The following is a 22,608-nucleotide window of genomic DNA, read 5'->3' on the forward strand; positions in this document are numbered from 1 at the left end:
TGTCTTTTGCTAGTGCATAATCTCTTTTTGAATATATTGTTTCTGTTCAGCACAGAATGTTCCTTCCTCAAGTTGTCTTTACTCTTAATCTCTTCTTTTCCTTTTTACCCACAAGATTTGCTTTAATGCCATTGTCTGCAGTGCTGCCTAGAGGAAGGCAAAAGGTGAAGAAGAAAGTTGTTTTTCCATATGGAATGTCTGCACTCTCTTGTAAAGTCTTTTGTGAAAAGAGGTCAGGTGCTGGGTTTTGTTGTGGTTCTGCTGCACCACTGATGGAGGGGTCTCCTCTGGGTCTGCACTCAGCACACCAGTGCTGTATTGCTGAAGTAGAGAATGTGTTACCAGCTTTGACTGGTCCATGGTGGTATCAGGGTATAAGAAACTCTGGTAACTTACTCTAATGACTAACCTACTCTAATTACTGACTCTAATAACTAAACTCTAATGACTCTACAGGCAGGTTAAAACAAGACACAGTGAACCACAAGGAGTTTGGAGAGCATGCTGCTTTTGCCAAGTGGGTTTTAGTATCTTCTCTTGTTAAATGTGTTATTTTGGTGACAGGCCTAGTAGAAAAGAGGCTTCTTAGGCTGTGACTTCTTAAGCTGCCTTTCAGACTGTGTTCCCTGAAACTGTCCCTTGAGTTGTTGTAGGTCTTGGTTTGGGGCAGGGGACAGAAATTAGAGAGATTTTGTCTGCTGACACTGTAAAACTTGCCATTTGGGTCCCAAATAGTTGGAGTGGAGAACAGCTCTCTTTGGAGCTGGTAGCACATACTTGTGCCAGTGGTTTTCATCTAGCTCAGTCATGTATGGAGGCAGCACTGTAAAAATGTTCAGCCAAAGGATGCTGGCAGTACTGGGGATTTTGTGCTTGTGCACCCAGAGGTACTGTGTCATCCTGCCTGCCTGGGTGACACTGGGACAAGCCTTTGCCTCTTGATTTTTCATTCTGGGTGCACACACAGATAGGGGGTGATCTGTCTTTGCCTTTTGAACATGACTATTTCCCACTCCATTCTTTCAGGGTAGTTAATGAGACTTGAGCAGGAAATGATAAAGACTGCTCCTGGTAGACAGCTCAAGGCAGTTGAGGCACCAGGTGGTCAGAAGAAGAAATTGTATTCAACTGGATGTGTCTGTGTGCTAATAGTATACAGGCTGAAGTGAAATAAAAAATAGTAGAAAGATGTGGAAAGTTTGAGCAGGGCTGGCTTCTGCAGGAGGAAAGCTTGAGTTCACAGAGACCTCTTTTGAGTTGTAAACAGAGATTTTTTACACTGAGTGGGATTGTAGGAGGTGTGTCTGGCTCAAATTGGAAGGAAATGTTTTGTAGCATGTTCAGTTCAGCTTTGAAACTCATTGCTGCTTGGATGTCTTTGTATGTACTTACCTTTTTGGCCTTCTTAGGACTCCTGGATAACCTCACATAAGATGGGCACATTGGGGCCTCTTGACACTGAATGATAGTGGCCACACTCTTCGTGGCTGATGCCAGGAGATGGATCAAGCACTTAAAAAACAGTCAAGCTTTCTCCTTCCTGAATGTCCTGCTGAATCTTTGAGGTGGTTTTGAGTGGATCACGGGGTGACTGTTGTGCTTGTTTTTTGAGGATGCTCTGATCTGACTCAGGACACGTTGCTGAGATCTTGGGAAATGTCTGATTGTGGGAGCAGCTGTAGTCCTTGTCTCCTCTGGCCCCAGCACCAACCTGCCAGGAGCCATGCCGTTTGTCCCAGGTGGAATGATAGCATATCATTCCACTTGCCTCTTTGAAGCAGCCCCTGCAATAAGTGAGGCCAGGGAAAGGAAAAGCAGCAATAGGGGCAGTGCAGGGGCTCTGGAGCAGAGGGTGCGTGTTCCATTCCCGCTCCAGGGAGGGTGCGTGTTCCGTTCCCGCTCCAGGGAGGGTGCATGTTCCATTCCCGCTCCGGGAGGGTGCGTGTTCCCTTCCCGCTCCAGGAGGGTGCGTGTTCCCTTCCCGCTCCAGGGAGGGTGCGTGTTCCATTCCCGCTCCGGGAGGGTGCGTGTTCCATTCCCGCTCCGGGAGGGTGCGTCTTCCATTCCCGCTCCATGAGGGTGCGTGTTCCGTTCCCGCTCCAGGGAGGGGAGGCCGCGCTGCCTGTTGCTTGCCGGAAGGTGGCACTCCAGCCCCGTGCTTCCTGTCCCCAGGTGCACAGCCAGCGTGGGTGAGGATGGTCACCTGGCGGGGTGGGCAGGAGTTAACCTCTGTCCTGAGCATAGGTGAAAGGACTGTGTTTTAAAGCACAAGAACAAAACTGACCCCAGAATGCGGCTAGGCAGCAACCCCAAAGTAAGGTCTTTGTTCCCCAAGTCACTTGCTGACACTGATTTTTTTTTTTTTTTTTTGTCCTGTTGTGCTCCTCTCCTGGCACCTCATTGACTCTTTCCTGGCTCTGGTTCTCTCCAGGAACTCTTCTGTGGCAAGTGTTGTGTTCTTAGTACCAAAATAAGGGAAATCAGCCAACTTCCTCAATTTGTTTTTTCAAGTGGTGGCTGTAGCTGGCAGCCTCTGCCACTGCAAGCAGAAAGCTCGACTTGCTGAGCCTGCTGCAGTCTCCATAACACACCTGCTAGCTCTGCATCTTGCCACGCAGCTCCTTGCTGGAAGTCTGCTGGTGCTTCCCCATGTCTTTGAGCCAGCCTTAGTAGGTTCTGAGTGATAGGCACAAATTGTCTGTTAACATCTCTGCTCCAACACAAACAATGGACTGTTTGGCTGGGGGAATGTAGTGATGTTCTGTAGGGCAGCAACAAACAGGTATTAAGTGTTCTTGAAACAGCAAAAGCCACTTCCTGAATTCAACAAGCACATATTGACTTGTGGGATGGAAGTGGGTTTTAGGTTCTTCTTAGTGATGTGCTGCCTTGCTGTTCTGTACAGGCTTTGTTCTTTGTGTTAGCCTGACACGGTGCCATGGCCTGTCTCTCCTTCCTTCCAGTGTTCTTGTATATGATTTAGATAGGAGCAACATTATGATAAAGAATCCTGACTCCAGCCTGCTGTAGCCTGATGATTGTCAGCTTTAGTATTTTTCTAGTGGCAAGGAAAAGGGTTTAGTGGTTTTTTTAGGTTGGTCTGTTTGATTTTTGTTGTGTGTGGGTTTTTTGTTTTGGGTTTGTTTTGGGTTTTTTTTCCCTCCCCACTTCTTCGGCACAGTCTCTTCCCTGCTCTGGGAAGTCTGGCTTTGCAGCAGAACAGTGTCAAGGCCCTGGCAGCTGTTGGGCCTCTTGAGCCCTCACAGCAAACTGATGGGCAGAGAAGGGTTTGGTCTTGTCTTCAGTGGGGGAGCTGCTGACAACTGTGGACACTGAGTGTGCTGTGGGAGTGAGGGTTAGGGGCAAGCTGGGTCTAAATACGTCTTCCAAATCTGTGATCAAGCCTGTCATCTAGAGGACAGACTAGGTCATCTTTTATCTTTGTCTTACCAGCCTGCAAAGGCTAGGAACCAGGTTCTTTTTTTGCCCCGAGGATGCAGCTGGGAACTTGGCTTTCAGTATGTTTTTGTGGTCACAAGATGTGTTTTTGATGAGGCTGCATGTACCTTTTCCCCTTGTGTGTGCCTTTTTTTCACTGACACTTCCCTCTGTTACCTTCTCCCTGACCCAGTCCTGCTCTGCCTCTCCCCTGCACTGGATAGATCTAGTTTCTGCTGCACAACTTTGAATTCAATTTTAATTTTGCAGCAGTGGTTTTTCTGAAGCCAAATTTTTCAATTGCTACTTAAGATGAAGAGCACTAATCTTATTCTCTGGAGTAGGAAGTTGCCTGTCTTCATTCTGAATGTACTTGAGTGTGCATCCTGGTATAACTGTGGAGGTTACAAAATATGACTGCATCCTTTTGAAATCCTTTCCTGGAGAAGGAAAAAACCCTTCAAATGCTTTACATTAGGTGTAGTTCATTGTGACAAATCCAACAGTCTGAAGGATCTTTCCTTATGCTGCTGCATTTAAAATTACACTATACCATTTCAGTCAGGTTCCTTGGTGGCAGGGGGGTTAGGAAGCAAAAATTACTGTAGTGGCTGGGGATTCTGCAATAAAAGGTTTAAGAGCTTTTTCTGGCAGAGATTGTTTTGGCAAAGCAGCACAGGTTTCTGACAAACAGCTTCCGTGTTTGCAGGGAGTGCAAAGTTGAACTGATAAGCCAAGTTCTTGGAGGGATTATGCAATATTCAAAAGTAGAGGGCATGTAGCTAATGGTCTGGAAATGATCCGAGATTTGTGTCCTCTGGATGGTGGCATCAGATCTGCATCTGCTCACCTGCATTCCCAAAGGATGCTGGTCTCACACTGCTTTCCCAGAACCAATACCTGTGATGATGGACTGGGTTGCATGGTGGTGACTGTGGGAGTCGTGGTGTGACTGCGGGTGCCCTCATTAGAAAGGGAATCTCTGAAAGGTGTGTTTCACTGTATATTACATTAAAAGGCTCTTTGGGTTTTTTTTGGTTTTTTTTTTTTTTTCCCTGATGCCTGAAAAACATTTCCTTTGGCCAGTGGATTTGAATGGGAACAACCTAACTGTTCTGCTACGGAGCAGCACTGTTCTTCACAGCGTGTTAACACAGTGCCTGGCAAACAGTGAGCTGTGGTAGTGATCAGAAAAGCTAACAAAATGTTACTGGTGGCAGTAAAGATGCTCAAAAAGTGAGTGATGAGCTCCAGATTTCAGCCCATGTGTCACTAAGGGAAGTCTTCAGTGGAATTCTGCAGAGTTTGAGAAAGGGCTCTAGCATGCAGGCTCTGGGTGATTAGGTGAGAATTTATTGCCCCTGGATATCATCCCCGTCCAAGCTCATGCGGTGTCATCCACAGGCTGTGTGTGGACTTCTGTGTCTTCTTGGGCTTTGTTTAAAGATGAATTTCTCTGGTGAGTCTGCAGTTTGCAGGAACAGTCCTTGTACTTCCTCCATGCTCCTTCTTGCAGTCTTTTCCTCAACAGGCTGAAGAGAATGTCTGTTAGAGGCATCAAACAGAAAGAGAAGGGGGTGTGTATTAGGAGGTTATCAGTGCTGCTCAAATCAATTTGTGTGACTGCAGCTTTTCCAGAAGAAAACCCATGTGCAGTGCCTTCAACTGAGTGTGCACTCACTAAGCAATTCTGTTTACATGTAACATGCTTCACTCCTTGACTGAAACCATTCCCAAGGTCTTTCATGCTTGACCTTAGCAGCTTTTGTTTTCCTTTTACCTTTCCATTGATTTGCCTCACCCAATGCTCTAGACTGGCAAGTTCAGCCCAGAGAAGGTCTGAAGGCCAAGAGCACTACTTCTGAGACTTCCTGGGGGCATCTTGGGTCCTAGTCCCCTCTCCCAGGTCCATTCTGTAAGCTAGTTGGAAGTCTAGCAAGCACTTGTGTAGAGCTTTGAATAAGTACCACAATATTTAGAGGCTGAGCTAAATCTTGTCTGCCTGCTATGGTTTACTGCATGTCAGGTGGGTTGATGAATTTTCTTGTCTTCTGCTGGCAGCAGCTCTGTATGCACAGAGACATTCTACACATTGGCTGGATCCAGACCACACATTCACTGAGAAGCAGGTAAAGGCTTTTAGACCTCTAAACTCATTCAGGTTTCTTAGCTACTAGAGACAGTTTGGGGGATAATGTGAACAGTGCAGCCTTTCGTCTTATTTTGTATCCATGAAATGTTGTGGGGTTTGTGCTTTACTGGTAAGATAAGAAAAACTTTATGCAAGTTTGACTTTTGCAGCTGGTTCCTGTGAAAGCAGCATAGTTACATGTTTTTGGTCAATATTTAAAATTTAATTAGGGCTCAAGTGTGTTCAACATGGTGCAGAGTGCCAGGGCTCAGCTTTGCATATCAGCCTTGTGTTTCTCAAACTTTGAGACATCAAGTTTAGGCACCAGGCTGCAAGGTGATCAAAACATTCCCTGATGTTTCAAGGAGTTTTTGCAGATCAGGAACACTGAGTCAAATTCATAAAGCCTTAAAATTAAAAGTATTTCTTGTAGCTTTTTTCTTGTTAGTCTTGAATGCAGCTAACACTGTATCACTGCATGTGAGTTAACAGATGATACCAGTGGAAAACTGAGGTCAGTATCCCCAGAGACCTAGACTAGAGGATGGTAAAAATCATGTGGAGATGCAGCTAAATATAGATTAATGCTGAGAACATTCCTGGATATTTGGTTTTGAAAGGCTGCCACAGCCTCTGTAGTACTGTGAAGTTCTAACTCTTTGCTCTCAAATGGTCTTGTTGATCTAAGTTTAGCAGAGCACCCACTTCCTGGCTGAGCGCCCTTGGTTTGTGGTGGCAACCATGAAATTCTCAGCTTTCTCTTTGGCAGGTTCACGAATGTAGCTCTTAGGTATGGTTTGTATTGGTGTGACTCTAGGAAGGACAGTGTGCAGTGACAGGAAGAGACCAGCAAGGACACTTGGAGCAGAGATCACCACACATTGCATCTGCTCTTGCTGTTCCTGGACTGTCTGAGCTTCAGCTGCAGATGAGAGGTGGAACTGCTGCTGATCTGACCTGTTCTAATACGAGCTGAAAAACTGATTAAGGATTTGACTCTGTTCACATCCATTGTCTGTTACTCAAACAAGTCTCAGTGAGGCACTGAGATCTTCCTGATGTGCAACATTCCTCTCCTTTCCAGATCAGGACATCTGTGCAGTTATTTACTAATGATCTTAGGCCGACCCTGCAGATACAAACATCTCAGCTGTTGGCACTATTCTTAGTGTCAGCCACTGCTCTTTGGGGCTTTGAAGTCTGTGTGTTGCTTTCCCCCGTGGCTGCTTAACATTTGGAGCTTGAGAGAAGTGTGACAAGTGGCTCTGTGTACCAGCACAGTATCCACTGGGATATAGATGGATCTGAGTATTTATGCACAAACCCAAGGAAGCAGTGGTACGACCAGCCTGAAAGTTTTTCCCTGAGTTACTTCTCCCAACACCCCCTGAGTATGTGAACTAAACGAGCTGCAAGAGGGAAGCACTAGATGCTAAAGTGACTATAGTCAAAACAACTTCATTATCTTTTAAAGCTGTCTCTAGAATTCTTGCAGAGTTCAGAGCACTGCTCTGCTCCCACTGGAAATTTCCCTTTTTCATCCCAAAATAAATTCCTGCTTCTATAGTAATCTGAGTAACTGCCCAATGCAGTCACATAGGAACTTTGGCCTTGCTCACAGTAGTCTGAGTTAATGTCTACTGCTGGTTTTGGAAAGCATTAAAGCTGCCTGAGCAAGGCAATATCTTAACCCATCCTGACAAAACCCCTGCTATGCACCTCTGCATTGGCCCACTGCTGTCTGTTGGCTGTGACATGGAGGGCTGTCCTCATGATCCCTTACAGAGCAGCTGTTTGAGCTACAGTTTTGGCTCTACTTTTGGAGGATCCCTGAGAATCTCAGGTCGTGCAATATTCCATCATTAGTCATGCTTTGTGACTACTTGCAGTATTGTTAACGGATTTTTTAGTATCCTGGAACAGAAAGCAATAAAAGACCAACCTATCTGCTGTAGGACAATGACTCTTTATGATTAGATTAGATTAGTATGTGGAGGAGGGAGAAGCTGTAACTGTTTTGGGGTCACTGCCTTGTAGTGCTGTGCCTGAGTGCCTTGAGGCCAAGTTGTAAATGCCCCATATGATGTGTGTTCATGCATTTCATGTGCTCCCAGCCTTTCCAAATATTCAGTGGGCCACTGCAGTTTTTCTTGCATATCTCATTTATCAGTGTCTGTACTTCAGTAATGCCAGAAGGAGGAAACATACATTGTCAGAGTACTTGCATATGGCTTTTGCACTTGTGTTCTACTCCTGCTTGATTCTGCTCCATAGCTACCCGTGGGTGACTATGTCAGGATTTAGCTTCTGGGGGCTGGCTCTCCCCTCTTCTCTATGAGGGTTCTCTGTGGTGTCTGCCTGAGGCCATACCTTCCAAACCCAGCAGTGAGAATGAACTCTGGCCTGCTGCTGCTGGAAGGAAGGTTTCCACCACCAGTGCCCCTTTTTTGGCTTCTCTAGGCATATCCTAGCCTGACTTTGTTCTTGTTATCTGAGTGTCACCCAATGCATATTGTTCTGCAGTGGGAGTTGCTGGAGGAGCAAAGATAGTGGCTCCAGTTGTCTCGGACTTCAGGAAGCTGTAAATCATTGTCTCTGAGGATATTTCTATGTTTGCTGGTTCTTTTCGGTCCCTTAATATGAAATTATACTCTCCTGTGAGATGTAATTGACACTTCTCAGTATTGACTAAAATTGTATTTCTGTGAACCTGAATTTCTGGAATATACGACACCTCTGTGGGTGACAGGAAGAGTTATGGCAGACTCTGGCTGGTTTTGTGCCCATGTCCCCAGGTGAGCAGAAAGCAGCTCAAAGCAGGAGTGTAAAACATGTTTGTGTGCAAGAGTTTTGCTATGAAGGGGCCATCCAAGTGAGCTGAAGCAAGGCTTCATGGTGTTGCAAGTGACAAACTACTTCTATTTTATGTGTCCCAGAACATGGTCTTCTTACTAGTTGCACTGAGAGCTAGTGAAGGTTAAAACACTCTTGGAGGGGTCTGAGCAGGCACTAACCATGAAAGCTGAAACATTTGAAGCTGGTCAGAACTTGATAGGAGATGAGGAAGATGACCACAAAAGTTGCCCTATTGCATAAGTAGTTGGAGGTTCTTAGAAACACTGCTGCTGCTGTACTTACTCTGTTTCTTTGGGCCTGGGAGGAAATGCCAGCATAGCCAGGACCTCTGCTGTGGTCTTGGGACAGCTTTGCTGATGGAGGCAGGTGGGTCCTTGTTGAAACCTGACACAGCAATGTGACTGTTGCCCCTTCCACATATGAGAAGAGGCTTCTCCAGCTGGCCTGGCACTGGAAGACTTGTCCTGTAGCCAGGAGTGGCTAAGCTGTGACTGGTTTTATTGGGATGAAGTAGGGACAGAATGTGAATGAGGATGGTCTGGCCTTCCTTGAAGTAAATGGAACTATTTTGAAGGATTAGGTAGTGCTGCTGGCGTCTGCCTGGCCTTAACAGGTACAAGAAGACCTTTGTCCTGCTCTATTTACCTTATTATTGTGAAGGTTTGAAATGTTTTCAGGAGGGAAATTTGAATGAGAATTCCTTTCTTTCTCACACATATTGACTCTTCCTGCAGGGATGAATCCTTTGACAGCAAGATTTAAGGAGGTGAAGTAATCTTTAAAACAGTTGGTGCTTCCTTGGCATTTGGGCTGTAGACCGTGCATTTCCCAGACCTCCCTGAAGGGTGAGGAAACAGTCAAGTTAAGGGGTATAAATTAAACAAGGAGGGCCATGCTTTGCTGTCTGGCACTGGAAACCCAGCTGGATTGCCTTTCCTGAGACCATCAGTCCAAAAGCAGGAGCTTCCATGTGTGAAGACACTCAGATTTTGGCAGCTCTCCCGAAACCTGGCTCTGGCTTTTCCGCTGAGCTGGACTGGGAAGGCATGAATGAGCTTGGTGGGACTCCAGTGAGCTGCTCTGAAGACCAGAGAGCAGTAGGGCTCCAGACACTTCTCAGTTCCTTTCTTGTACAATTGACATTGGCCAGGCTCCTTGCAAATATGTTGTGGAGGGTGGCATCCATAGTAAACTGGGGATAGGAAAGAGGTGTGCTGGCATACACGGCTGTATTTCCTTACCTACTCCTTCACTGTAGGCTGTTAAAATAACAAATTTGGTAGTGTTGTATATTGTTGCCTTGCTTTGTTGAGAGAAGTGCTGGCCATGGTCTTTCCTTAAAGCTACTGTGTTGCACTAAGGAAACTTGCATGTTGAGGGCAGATGTTGGAGCTGGGAAAAGATCTGTATCCTCGTTCTGGTGCACCTCCTGGAGAAGCATCTGTGTTAGGGTGCAGATGCTTTTATTTACCAGGAACCAGCTGCTTACTGCAAGGGGCTTACCTCTGTTCTCATAAACAGGCCCTTCTTGCTGTCCTGGAGATTGCAGTCATCTCCATGGTGAGAGCTGCACAAACAGGAGGGAAGATAATGACCTTGCAGATTAAAGGGCAAAAGGAGGTTTCCTAGTACATGAAGCTTGTGCTGATTGCCCTGGTTCTAGATTGAACCAGGAAAGGTAAGCTGTGAAAACAGAAGGGCGCTCTGCAAAAATCGTAGGGCCAGGAGGTGCATTGCTCAGCCTTGCATTGTGGAGAGAAAAAAACAGCACCTGTTTGAGGAACTAAGGTGTGGATTTGATGTTTTCATGGACGTGCCCTTTGAGCATATTTAAGAGGCAATAAGCCCGTCTAATAAAAACTAGCAAAATCTGCCTTTAACTGGCTCTGCTTACCTGCCTTTGATGTAGTTAAAGGGAAGCAGCTCTGCACCGTGCTCTTTGTTAGCTTGGAAATGCAAAGAACAGCAGCATCCCAGTGCATGTCTGGTAAATATCACCAGAGCCTTGCCATGCCTGTCTTCACCTCCGTCCCAGGATGCTGGCCTTAAGTTCTCTTTCTTCAGTACTTAAGTACCTGTGGGAAGCCTGACTCTCTACAACTCCAGATATGTATAGCTCCTTTTGCCATTCTACTTCAGGCCTGATCTCATTTGTTTTGAAGCATCTCCTGCCAAGGAGCTTCTTCAGGTGTTTTTCGTCATCTAACTTTTTAGAGTTCTAGGAATGCGATCAAGGGAGTGTGAAATGCCACATACCCTGCTCTTCAGCATCTGTGCCTCTTCCCTGTGCTGCTGAGGGATATGTGCAAAGGCGACTTCTGCTGACTAAAAATCCCCTCATCTCACTTGATGTTTTTCAGGTTCTCAGTTTGGTTGGCTTGTGGCTTAGCTGGTGGTGAAGATGCCTAGAGTATCACTGCTGTTCTTGCTGGGGACAATTGGTATTTATGTGATGCCTCCATCCCTTGCTTGGACCTTCTACTTGGAGAAGGTTACCAGCCTTTCATGTGTTCCCAGTCTTCAGGCTAGCTGTGTCTCTCTTCTCTAGCTGGACTGGGAGTACTGGGAGGTGTTCTTTCTCCTCTGCTCAGGCGAGGCCTCACCTGGCATGCTGTGCCCAGTTCTGAGCTCCTCAGTGCAGGAGAAAAATGAACATATTGGAGAGGAAGGCCACAAAGGGCTTGTGTTGGTGGAACTTATGCCAGGTACTGTGATTCCAGATTGAATGTCCCATTGCTGCAGTGCCAAAGACTGAATCTGCTAATCCTGAGCAACATAAGTGGAGAACTTGGTTTGGGGCGTCATAACTTGGGCTAATGCGAAGAAGTTTGTAGCTTTTGGTGTAAGGTGTGAAAAACCTTGTGTGTAGTTTCTTGAGGGTGTGAGTGAAGGTTGTGCCAAAGCTGCCAGTCCTGTTGTTGTTGGAATGGAGTGAGGCGGCAGAAATGTGACCCTTCCTCCTTTCACTTGGCAAGATGGAGCAGTGTTGCTGGCACTGAAACTGGAGCCAGGCTCCTCTTGGAGGTGTGTGGGGTTAGAATGAGAGACAGTAGACAAATGACCATGGGTGAATGTTAGGGAAAGCCTTTTCATTGCAAGTGTGGTTGGATGCTGAAGCAGAGCCCCGGGGAGGTTGTGAGATACATATTCTTGCAAGTAATTCAAAGTTCATATGAACATTCAGAAGTCTTTTAGCCTGAGCAGCTAGAGCCAACCATGCTCAGAGCAGGATATGGGGCCAGAGACCTCCAGAAGTCAGTTCCAGTCTAATGCTCTTCAGTGGTGGGTGGTACCCAGATGGTGTGGTTCAGCTGTGGCATAAATCACAGCCTGGGATTATGCCTGATTGCCTTTTCCTAGGCTGGCATGATAAACACATGCTAAGGAGGTGCCTTAGTACTTCTTTGTGGGAAGTGTGCATCTTTCTGGAGATGTTCACGAGGAGATGATGAGTGCCTGTTGCTGGGTTTCACATTGTATGTATTGTTTCAGTCTTCCTCTTTCCTTCCTCCAGGTACAGCTACATGATTGACAATGTCATTCTGCTGATCACTGGGACTCTGCACCAGCGTTCCATCTCCGAGCTGGTGCCCAAATGCCATCCTCTGGGAAGTTTTGAGCAGATGGAAGCTGTGAACATTGCTCAGACACCTGCAGAGCTTTACAATGCAATCTTGGTGGACACTCCCCTGGGTGAGTGGAGCTGTTCAAAATACCTCTCAGCTGTCTGTGGTGGAACAGATGTCCCTTTTTCCCCCAGTCTAACTATCTCCAGCTAAGCCTAAGTTGTGCTCCAGGAAGACACAAAGCAGTGGGTAATGCACAGCTGTACTGCCTGTGGTGGCTGGGCTTGAGTTCAGGTTTATGTCTGTCCTATGCCATTTTTTCCTCTAGAGGACCAGCTACCTCTCTGTAGCCTTCAGTCAGTGTCCAGGGAATCACAGTGGTAGGGCGAAGTGCTGGACGGTTTGGTTTTTGTGAGCCTCCTTAGTGGAAGGCTATTGGTCTTCTGCTGGAATGAATCACTTGATTTCTAGCACTTTTAGTTGGACCATTGGGTAATTTCTTGTATGAATTTTTTATAGATAATTATAGAGATCTGCACATACCCAGCCTTGTTCTGAGACTACTAAAATTAGCACTAGTTAAATAAAAGCCCTTTATGTAAACAAAAAACGAACCCAAACAACGACATCAAAACAAAGAAATCTCCAAAAGCCTTTTAAAACTCATTGTATTGCAGCATCCTGGACTGAGGTGTATTGTCTCAGGGCTCCAGGCTTATTCAGGAGGCACATAATGCTAAAACCAAGTGTCTTATGAAGAGATCTGTTCTTTAAAGATAAAAGGTGTAGGAAGTGGTTCTGGAGAAAATATGGAAGTCTTTGCAGTAGTAGGGGAGGTAGTCACAGGTGACTTTCTAGTTTAGCATCTGTGGGCAAAAACGTAATGAGATATGCCTGAGTCAGTGATTAGTCATTCTTTTGGGGATGCTAGAAAGAAGAAAACACTCAAAGTCATCATGCTGTCTTTGATAGAAATGGTTGGCTTTGGAACTGAAAGTGCTTTTGTAAATGCTCTGTGTAATAATGGGGCAAATGATGTAGTTGTCATGGAAAAATAACTTGTGCCCAGTAAAGAAGGGAGAACCTGCCTCAGAAGATCTGGGTTGCAAGGCAGGGCAACAACAGAGCAGGAGAACTGAGGCTCTGCATGCAGATAAGTTGAGCCCACTGTAGGGATGATGTGTGGGAAGAAAATCCTCCTCACAAGTAAGTGGGAACCTTCCCATTTTGGCAAGAAGATAGAACAGAGTATTTCAGAGATATTATCTCTCAGAGACCTTAAAGCTTCCAGCAGAATATGGAGTGAAAATGCCCCATGTGAGTGTTGAGATGCTTTTGGACAACATGGCTGGCAGTTGAGGGTCTTTGCCTCTTGCTTTCATGTACTTGTACATGGATTGGTTTTGCCTGCTTCAGCCCTGCCTGGGCTAGCTTCTCCAGACCTTTGCCCTGGCCATGCCCTTGGGGCTGTGTACCAACCAGTGTGGCATTTCTTCAGCAGGGGAACATGGGGAGTAGCTGTGTTGCCTAAACAAGCAGGCATGCAGGCTTCAGTTGTTTAACTTGCACTCTTTCCAGTGACCACACGCAAAGAAACAGCAGCTCTATCTCCTAAAAGGACTTGAGTAGCTACGTGGCTTGGTGGGAATGCCTAACCCCAAATGGCTTTCATAGGTTAACAGGGCTGTAAGCCTAATTTGGGATATTGGAGGGCCAAGAACTGAAATAGCTGTGTACTCATTCCTCAGCTACTCTGAAGTAGCCACTGCTTAGCTATCCAGGCTGGCCAGCACATCCTGCAGTAAAAACCAGTCCTGGCACACTCTGTTTGCGTTTTTGCCAACCATCAGGAGCAGCGTTCCCCCGGACACGTGGCATTGTGCTCTTGGTGCTGCAAAGAAACTTCTGCAGAGGTTAACCTCTGTTCAGGACCCTCCAGACCCACACTGTGACTGGTGTCCTTCCAGGCAGCTCATGCTGTAAAAGTGGTGCAGGCCAGAGGTGTGAGCCTGCATTGCAGCTGGTTTGTTGCACAGAGCAGAGCACTGGTCAGTTCTCAGCATGGCTGTGGTGTCTGTTACCCACAACTGCACTGTGTAAGCTTGAGACAGATCAGATTTCTTTTTGTAGCAAATTCAGCAAAGTTGGTTACTGAGTGAGAGTTGAAGTCAGGAAGTCCTGTCAATGGGTTTTATTGTACTACTCGTTTGCATTTACACTGTAGATGTAAAAGACTCGTCTATATCTGCAGCTTGCAGCACCTGTTTGATCTGAAATCTGTGTTATTTAGGTGGCAGCAACTTCTTCAACTCCCTCTCAGCAGTATTCTGACAAAGTATGTAGGGCTGAGCATCCTACCAAGTCCTACTAATTTATTCTGTCTCCTGTTACTAACTTTCAGCTACAGAAATAAAAGCCTCTGGAAGAAGTAGAAAATGAGACTGATAGACTTGACCAGGAGAAACAACTCCTGGCTCCAACCATGACCAGTGTCATGGGCTATACAAGCTATGGCATCATGATACCTTCTTAATCCTCACTAAGATATTGTAGAAGGAGGGAGAAGCATCAACTCCCTGTGTTTCACTATCTGGTGTCTCACAGGTGCTTAAGCACTCCTGCAATGCTGTAGCAGGCTGTAGCAGTTCAAAGCTGCCTTGTCACCTCCAAGTGCCTGCATCTGGGAACAGTTTGGGGACTGCTTATTTTTAAATACAGGTTTCTTAATCACTGATACCAGGAGCTAGAGATGAGAATTTCTGCTGGGAATAGGCTGTTAACAAAACCATAGGACTAAGGGGTAAAGAAAGCTTTTCATATGAGAATCCCAAAAATTATTATGGCCTAAGGAACCATGGTGGAGCCTGAGGTTTTGAGTCATGACAATTTGGCTGCTGAAGATAAGGGCTAGACCTAGGAGGGACAAGCTCAACACAGGATGTGCTTCTGCCTGGTATTGTTGAGGAGTCTGGAAAGTGCTGAGCATGGCTCTGGTTAGGGCAATGCTAACTCTGTCTCTGGCTCTGTTTCAGCTGCTTTCTTCCAAGACTGCATATCTGAACAGGACCTGGATGAAATGAATATTGAAATAATTCGAAACACGCTGTATAAGGTAAAAGAGTCACAGAGTTGCAGAATGGGTTTGGTTGGAAAAGGCCACAGTGGGTCATCTGGTTCAACCTCCCTGCTCAAGTAGGGCTATCCTAGAGCACATGGCACAGGATTGTGTCCAGATGGTTCTGGAATATCTCCAGTGAGGGAGGCTCCACACCCTCTCTGGGCAAACAGTTCCAGTGCATGGTCTCCCACACAGTAAAAAAAGTTCTTCCTCATATTCAGGTGGAACTTCTGTGCATCAATTTCTGTCTGTTGCCTCTTGTCCTAGTGTCCTCTCCTTCCTGCGAAAGGAAGGAGATGTAAACTTTCCTATTTATTCCTGGCATGGTGATTAAAATGGCCAAAACTTACTCACATCCATTGGAAAGTAAAGATAACACTCCTGGAGGGGCCTGACACCTGATCACACAGCTCTGCTGAGTCAGGGCACCAGAGCTAGGCAGAGAGGATTTTCTCAAGAGTCTGTGCAAGAATTCTGCAGAGGTTGTGTCTTTGAATTTACTCATGCCCCAGGCAGGCAGGAGAAGTCTCCTCCATTACCACAAGGGTTCAGAGGTGCAGTTAAACTGCATTCACAGTGACTAAACTTAAACTTGGTTGAAGGACTCCCACTGGCTTCGCTCCCTGTCTTGAGCCCTTCCCAAAGACCTTCTAACTGTCTGCTCAAGCCTTCTGTGGCTGTGATTGGGGTAGGATGTTCTTGGTAGAGCAGTGTGAAAGATGCAAGCTGGGGAGAGTATTGGCAGAGGGATGTGGAGGGGGCTAAGGATGTCCTTGTCCCGAGCTGTCATCTCTGCAGGCTCTGTCTGGTTTTAGCTGGCAGTGTTGAAGCATGTGTTTATGTGCAGGCTGTGGCTATCGCTCCATCTCGACTCTCTGGATCAGGGGTGGGATGTAGATTTTATCTGTCAATCTTGTTTTGGCTGGTCACGTCCAGCCTGCAGTCAGTGTGACCTCTTCTTCCCAAGAAAGCTGTGGCCTCTTTGGAGAGGCAGAGAGCAGGTCAGGCGTGAAGGGAAGAAGGCAAAGGGAGGGAAAAGGAGCGGCATGTCAGCAGTCATGCCCAGCTGCCTGTGGCCTCTGGCATGTACTGGTCTTTGCTGTAACAGGGAGGGACACCTGTGTGCATAAACACCACAGCCTTGCAGGGCACAGGCCTCGGTCTCAACATGAAGCAGGAGGGGGAAGGCAGGCAGCAGAGTGGGCACAGGGAAAATTGGTTGGGAGGGAGGTGGGATGTATCCCCTTGGATCCCAGCTGCCATGTCCTTTCCCATATCCTTTTTGAGGCTCAATACTGCTTTGTAGTCTGCTCTTCCTACCCACAAATGGAAATATAGGTGCCTGTAATGCCTCAGTATGTGCTGGCACTTGTTCTTGCTAAGGAGCTGCCCCTGGGGAGTACAGGGGTTCTGTCCATAACAAATCACAGGGATGAAGGGGTGGAAAAGGTGATTGCTGCTTACAGACTGCTTGAAACTACCTCTCTCCCCAGGGACTGGAAAATGTATAATACGATGCAAATGAAGGAAATAAAATCTGGTCTGAAATCTGCAAAGAGCTGCTCTGAAAAGCACAACAGGCCTGGGACAGATGCCTGCGTTCGTGTGGAGTTGGCATGGGAAGGGGAAGTGCTATCTCCCAGACATACTGGAGGCTTTTAAGGAATCTGAGTGTGTTGACAGAAGATTTGAGCAGGATTCATAGGAGGAAGGCTATTACAAAGGCTTCTTGTTAGCAATGAAGATTCTCAAATGGAAATATTATTAAAATGGGGAACAGAGGTTACAAATGGTCAGTGCTTAGTGTAGAGTGTAGTCAGCAGCCAAGTCTTGCACTGGAAGTGTGCTAGCATTGTTATCTTTATTGCTGGCCTTGTTATCTCCTGTGCTTACTCCCTTTGTTCCATCTCTTGTGGAAGTGAAGCCAGCTGACTGTTGGCCTTTGCTGGTGACTTTCTTGTAGCAACCATTTGAAGGAGCTTTGCGACTGGACAATAAAATAAAGCAGGCAGATCAATGTGGATAAATGTGGAGTGGTGTATGGGAGAGGCCAGGAGGGAACCCTAACTGTGCTGGTATAGTGAGGGTCTCCTTGTTCCTTCCTACTACTAATTGGAATCTTGGGTAATGATTGACCTAAGTAATTGTCTCTATACAAGGTTACTTGTTCTTAACAGTAGTAAAGAGCTGTATGAGTATCACTGTGCTACTGCATGCATCTGTAAAGTGTGTTTGACCTGGATACTATCTCATTCCTCTCATGTCAGAGTATGAACAGCAAAACAGGAGATGATGCTAAGGCAGACACATTTAGAGGATTGGGTATGATGGCTTCTGTACAGAAAACTGCAGGAAAAGGCTAGGATTCCTCACCTGGCAGAGGAGGGTGGTATCCACAAATGAAGTTGGAAAAGTCAGTGTGGATGGACAGGCCAAGGCCTGTCTTCAGACTGGATTTGAGGACAGATGAGGCTAGCAGGAGGCAGAGTGGGTGGGTTCATGAAAGAGAAGACCCATTGAGGATGATTAAAGGAAAAGACACCTCTGTTCCTGGGGTAAGGGCTTCAGGACATTGGAGTTTTTCTGCCAGTTGCTGTCACTGGAAGGGTACCCAGTGCAGCTGCTTACAGACTGTTTCCATGTTGTCTGTGATATTGGATCCCCATTCACTGCTGGATATTCGAGTTCACCTATATTTGCTTCTAAAACCTTAGGCTTGTGCATGAGCTCTGATGAGGGCAGAGGTAGTGACTGAATCTCTTCTCCACATTCACCTGTCAGCCTCAAACAGCATCCATTATCCATGTCCTTGTTCCTGTGGTAACTCTGCAGTCTGGTGCTCTGTGCTGTCCTCCACCTCAGCAGTGGCAAGTGCTGGAGAGGCTTTCTTTGAGTGATGCTCACCCAGCATTGTCTTCTTGCACTGTGTGGTAACAAATATTTACAGAACACGGTAATCCAGGTGCTTTCCTGGTGCAGAGGGTGGGGGTATCCAATTTTTACATTCTTAGTCCCTCTTCAGTCCTAGAGTTGTTGTGATAAAGCAGAGATTTGTGGTGTCTCAGCATCCTTTTATTCCATCCCTTTAAAGTGATTCTGGTTGCAGCTCTCTGCTCGGGGAGGCGTTTTATTACTTGATCACTTCTTCTGAGAACATTTTTGCTGAACGATACTTTTAGCCATCCACAGCCTTCTTAGACTCCCCCTGGGAGACAGAGTCATCTTCCAGATGGATTACGGAACATCTCCACAAAGGATTTCCTGGAGGCAGTGTAGCTGTGCCTGGCCGTATGTTTTCTGCAGTGCTTCAGTTGGGATAGAGACCAAGTGGCCGCAGTGTGAAAAGAGAATTAGAGAGAATGGCTGGTTTCTTTCACAGATGTCCTGTCTCATCTCTTGACTCTGCTTACACAGCGCTCCTTTCTGAGTGTAGGTCTTGCAGCTATGGTTGTGTGGCTTGGCATGTTTGTGGAGGCCAGAGCAGGGTCAGGAAACCATGTGAGACTTCAGTAAAATGAGTTAGGCGACTCAAAGGAGAAAAATAGGCTTTAACCTTGCTGCCTGGGGATCTTGCCCACAGTAAGCTCATGCAGTCACTTGAACAAACCCAACCACAACCCTTCATGTCTCTGGCTCCTGGGGAAAGCACAGTCGTTGTGTGGGCAAGTTCACATGGGGCCAGAGTGCCTGTGCTGTGTTACAGAGCGTCTGGGAGCAAGCAAGCAAAGTCTGCTTGCTGTCTGTCCTCTGCTGAAGGGCCCTGTGGGGGAGTAGATGAAGCTGTGTGGAAGAATGCTCATCTGCCCTCTCTCTTCCAGGCTTACCTGGAGTCCTTCTACAAGTTCTGCAAGACGCTGGGAGGTACCACGGCAGATGCCATGTGCCCAATCCTGGAGGTAGGTCTGGAAACTTCCATAGCTGGATGATATTACAGTGATGGTCATCACTCCCTGCTCAGGCACAGCTTGTCTGCTGGCTGTTAAGCATTGTCCAGGTCATGCTCAGCATCCCCACGCCCACTTGACCTGCTCACTGGGAGACCTGGGGAACACTGCCTGAGCCTGACTTTGGTTCCCCAAGTACTGATACCTTTGTTGCTTCTGTGGCAACATCGTCATCCTCTCACATAGATAACTTGTAGGAGAGCTACCAGAGCTGTTTGGGTCACAGCCTCTCTCCATGCCAAAGCTTGCTGTGAGATGTGCAGAACTCAGCAGCAGTAGATGAGAGACACTCCTTGACTTGGGCAGGATTTGACTTGTGCCTGGGGGGGGGATTTCCTCACCCAAATGCTCCCAGCACTGGGCATACTGGGAGCCTGCACTTGTAGCCTGCCCTAGCTGAGCACTGGAAAGCTGTACACATCCCAGCAGCCTCCTTATGCAGCACTTATCAGAGCAGCACTGATATCTGCCAGCCTCTGGTAAAGATGCTGCATCCCAGCATGAGCCACTCTTTTCCCACAGTTTGAAGCTGACCGGAGGGCCTTCATTATCACCATCAACTCATTTGGTACTGAGCTGTCCAAGGAGGACCGAGCCAAGCTGTTCCCACACTGCGGCAAGCTCTACCCTGAGGGCCTGGCTCAGCTGGCCAGGGCAGATGACTACGAGCAAGTCAAAAATGTTGCTGACTACTACCCTGTGAGTGCTCTGGGGTGAGGGCCGTGGGGATTGGTACAAGAACCTGCTCTGGGTCAGAGCTTCTTGGGAATATTGGGGAACTTGTGGCTTGACAGCTTGGGGATAGAGGTGCTAGTCTTTCATGCTGTTGGTCCTGTGCTCTGCTTGGACAGGACTTGGCTTGCCCGAGATGTCGTTGGCTTGTTAGTCATGGCTGTCATTTTAGGGGTGATTGGGAGACAGTGTTCCCTGTCCAAGGGTGTGGGGACTGCCCTTACCACCAAACCCTTGAGGTGCTGATGTGGCAGCAGTGACAGACTCTCCTTGCCTTACTTGGGAATGGAAATGTGTTTTCAGTGAGAAGTGGAGATGCCCCACTTCCAGCCTTGAGCTCTGGCTCAGTTCAAGGTGAGACACTGACCTGGGAGGACACGTTTGGATTTGTCTGTGTTCAAGCCACTTTGTGCATGGCTGGGTACCTGTTCAGAGTCAGAGCTCAGTGTCCCCTTACTGAGCAGCCTGTGTACATGGGCACAGGGGTCTGGCCCAGACACTCCAGTCTGTATGTGGAGGGGTCTGTACCTGATGCCCCTTTTCCTGTGGCTCAAAGCAATGATACACCTTTGAGAACTGCACATTTTGGAGAAGGGGCAGGACTCTTGGTTTCTCTGTCCTCTGACTTGACAGGGTGGCTGGAGTATCTGTGACACAGTGGGCCCTCAGGTGCTGCTGAGTGTGGGTACAGGGTATATCCTCATGTAATGCCTTCCTGCAGGAGTACAAGCTGCTCTCAAGTGCTGCTTGAGTATCTGGGCCCTCAAGTGGCTGGAGTATCTGGGCCCTCAAGTGCTGCTGAGTTTGGGTACAGGGTATATCCTCATGTAATGCCTTCCTGCAGGAGTACAAGCTGCTGTTTGAAGGGGCTGGCAGCAACCCTGGAGATAAAACCCTTGAAGACAGGTTCTTTGAGCACGAGGTGAGTGAGCCATGAGATGCTGCTTGACGTGTGCCATTTGCAAAGCTCCAGGTGTCAGGAAGCTGGTCTACTGCCCTGTCAGCAGCACTGTGGCTGAACAGGGTTTGGGGGAAGGAGAAGCATGCTTGCCCTCTGCTCCTGCATGAGAATGGGAGCCTGGCATAGTGCTTGGCCCATTGTCTCACCCAGACAAATTCTAGCAGTGTGAGGAGGCATGTTTGGGGCTGCTAATGGATATTTGGTCAATCAATAGCAAAACCAGAGTGTAATTGCATGGAAAATAAGGAGTTTTATGGTGTCTGAGTTATAAATATTTCTCCCTTCAAATGTCAGAGTCTGTCCTGAGCCATGTGCTATAGGTTAGAGCTGTCCTGAGGACCTAGCAAGATGCAGAACAGGATACCTGTGCAGAGCTTCCAGCATTGGTCCTTCCAAGCAGCTGCATGCTTGCCTTGACCGACTCCTCCTATCTGAGGTGAACAAATGACATGTCCTCCTCTGGGCTTTCCCCAGGTAAAGCTGAACAAGCTGGCCTTCCTCAACCAATTCCACTTTGGAGTCTTCTACGCCTTCGTGAAGCTGAAGGAGCAGGAGTGCCGCAACATTGTGTGGATTGCAGAGTGCATTGCCCAGCGACACAGGACCAAGATTGACAACTACATTCCCATCTTCTAACTCTGCTCTGCTCCTGTCCCACCCCTGGAGTCCGGAGGGACCCCTAACTCCCTGATTTGTCCCTTGCCCAGACTCCAGGGATGTCCCATCTGTGGAACTGGATCAAATGATGAAACTGTACAGTTGCTAGTTAAATTATTCACAAGCTGGAGTTGTGTGTGCTGTGAGACGTCCGGAGGGACCAGTGGTCCAGACTTAGCCCTGTGCAGCAGGAGGGCCTCCCGTTGTGTATGCAGTAGTCACAGTGTTCCTGTACTAATTGCTGTGTGTGCTTATGCTCATAGAGCTGCAGGGGGCTGCCTCTGAGGAGGTCCCACTGCTGCAGAGGAATGGGTCAGGTCTGCCATGGCTGGGGGCCCTCTGTCAGTGCTCTGCAAATCTCCTACTCAGTGTTGTTCCTGTGAGATGTAGTTAGAATGTGGTTTGTAGCGTAGCCCATGCTGCTGTGCAATCCCTGCATCCCCTTGTAGTGAACCCTGACCTGGGAGAGACCAAACAACCCTGGCCAGGACTGGAATGGAGCCTGTGGGAATGTGAGGGCAGAGCCAGAGTGCTTGTGGAGCACAGTCCTCCCACTCTGGCAGTGTTTGCACTCATGCAATCTTTCTGTGTCTGCAGAAGCAGCTCTCATTAGTCTCCCTACTGCCCTGGACAGAGCTCCATAAGCTGGCTGAGCTCCTTCCTCAGAGCTGTGGAGAACTACAGCTTGCAGTTCACTGACACAACCATGGAAGAGCCGGGGCTCCTCTGGGCTCTGCAGATGGTGGTGTACCCCTGCACCCCTCCAGGGTAGACATCCAGGCTTCTCCCCTGCAGAGGGTGGATTGGCACTGCCATGGAGCTGTATGGCATAGCTGGCCAGGGGACAGAGCAGCCTTAGTCACCCTGGTGGGGGCAGAGATGTCCCAGACCCTGCCTGTCTGTGGTCTAGGGTGGGAACCAAGCCCTGAGCGTGGTGTGGCAGCCCTGCTCTTTGCTGCTCTGTTCTGGCTGGCTCCTCCTTGCACTTGAGTTCTGGGAGATGTGCAATGGCAGCAGACAAGCTTTGCTGGAGGGAAACATGCTGGATGCTGCTGGGAGGAAGGATCAATGGAGAGTGGTTCTGTCCCAGCTTGTGCTGTGGTCACCTCTGCAGTTTGTTTTCTTGTGATCCCTTCCTCTCTACACCAATAAATATCTGCCTACTGCACTGTTCTCTCCTGCTTACTTGGGCATCTGCTCCCACA

The 22,608-nt window shown here is 47.7% G+C and overlaps 1 protein-coding gene across 1 annotated transcript in view; it reads left to right on the top strand.

Moving 5' to 3' along the window:
* Positions 1-22,571, top strand: part of ATP6V0D1 (ATPase H+ transporting V0 subunit d1) — a 34,632-nt gene extending 12,061 nt beyond the window's left edge. Inside the window, exons 3-8 of the mRNA XM_041400408.1 lie at positions 11,940-12,118; positions 15,024-15,103; positions 18,928-19,005; positions 19,576-19,752; positions 20,630-20,707; positions 21,221-22,571. Of these exons, the coding sequence (XP_041256342.1) occupies positions 11,940-12,118; positions 15,024-15,103; positions 18,928-19,005; positions 19,576-19,752; positions 20,630-20,707; positions 21,221-21,382 (754 nt within the window). The 3' untranslated portion in view covers positions 21,383-22,571. The remainder of the gene's footprint in view (positions 1-11,939; positions 12,119-15,023; positions 15,104-18,927; positions 19,006-19,575; positions 19,753-20,629; positions 20,708-21,220) is intronic.
* Positions 22,572-22,608: the final 37 nt, after the last annotated feature.

The sequence above is a fragment of the Onychostruthus taczanowskii genome, unplaced genomic scaffold (genome assembly GCF_017590055.1).
Source record: "Onychostruthus taczanowskii isolate IOZ18803 unplaced genomic scaffold, ASM1759005v1 scaffold18, whole genome shotgun sequence".
Lineage (NCBI taxonomy): Eukaryota > Metazoa > Chordata > Aves > Passeriformes > Passeridae > Onychostruthus > Onychostruthus taczanowskii.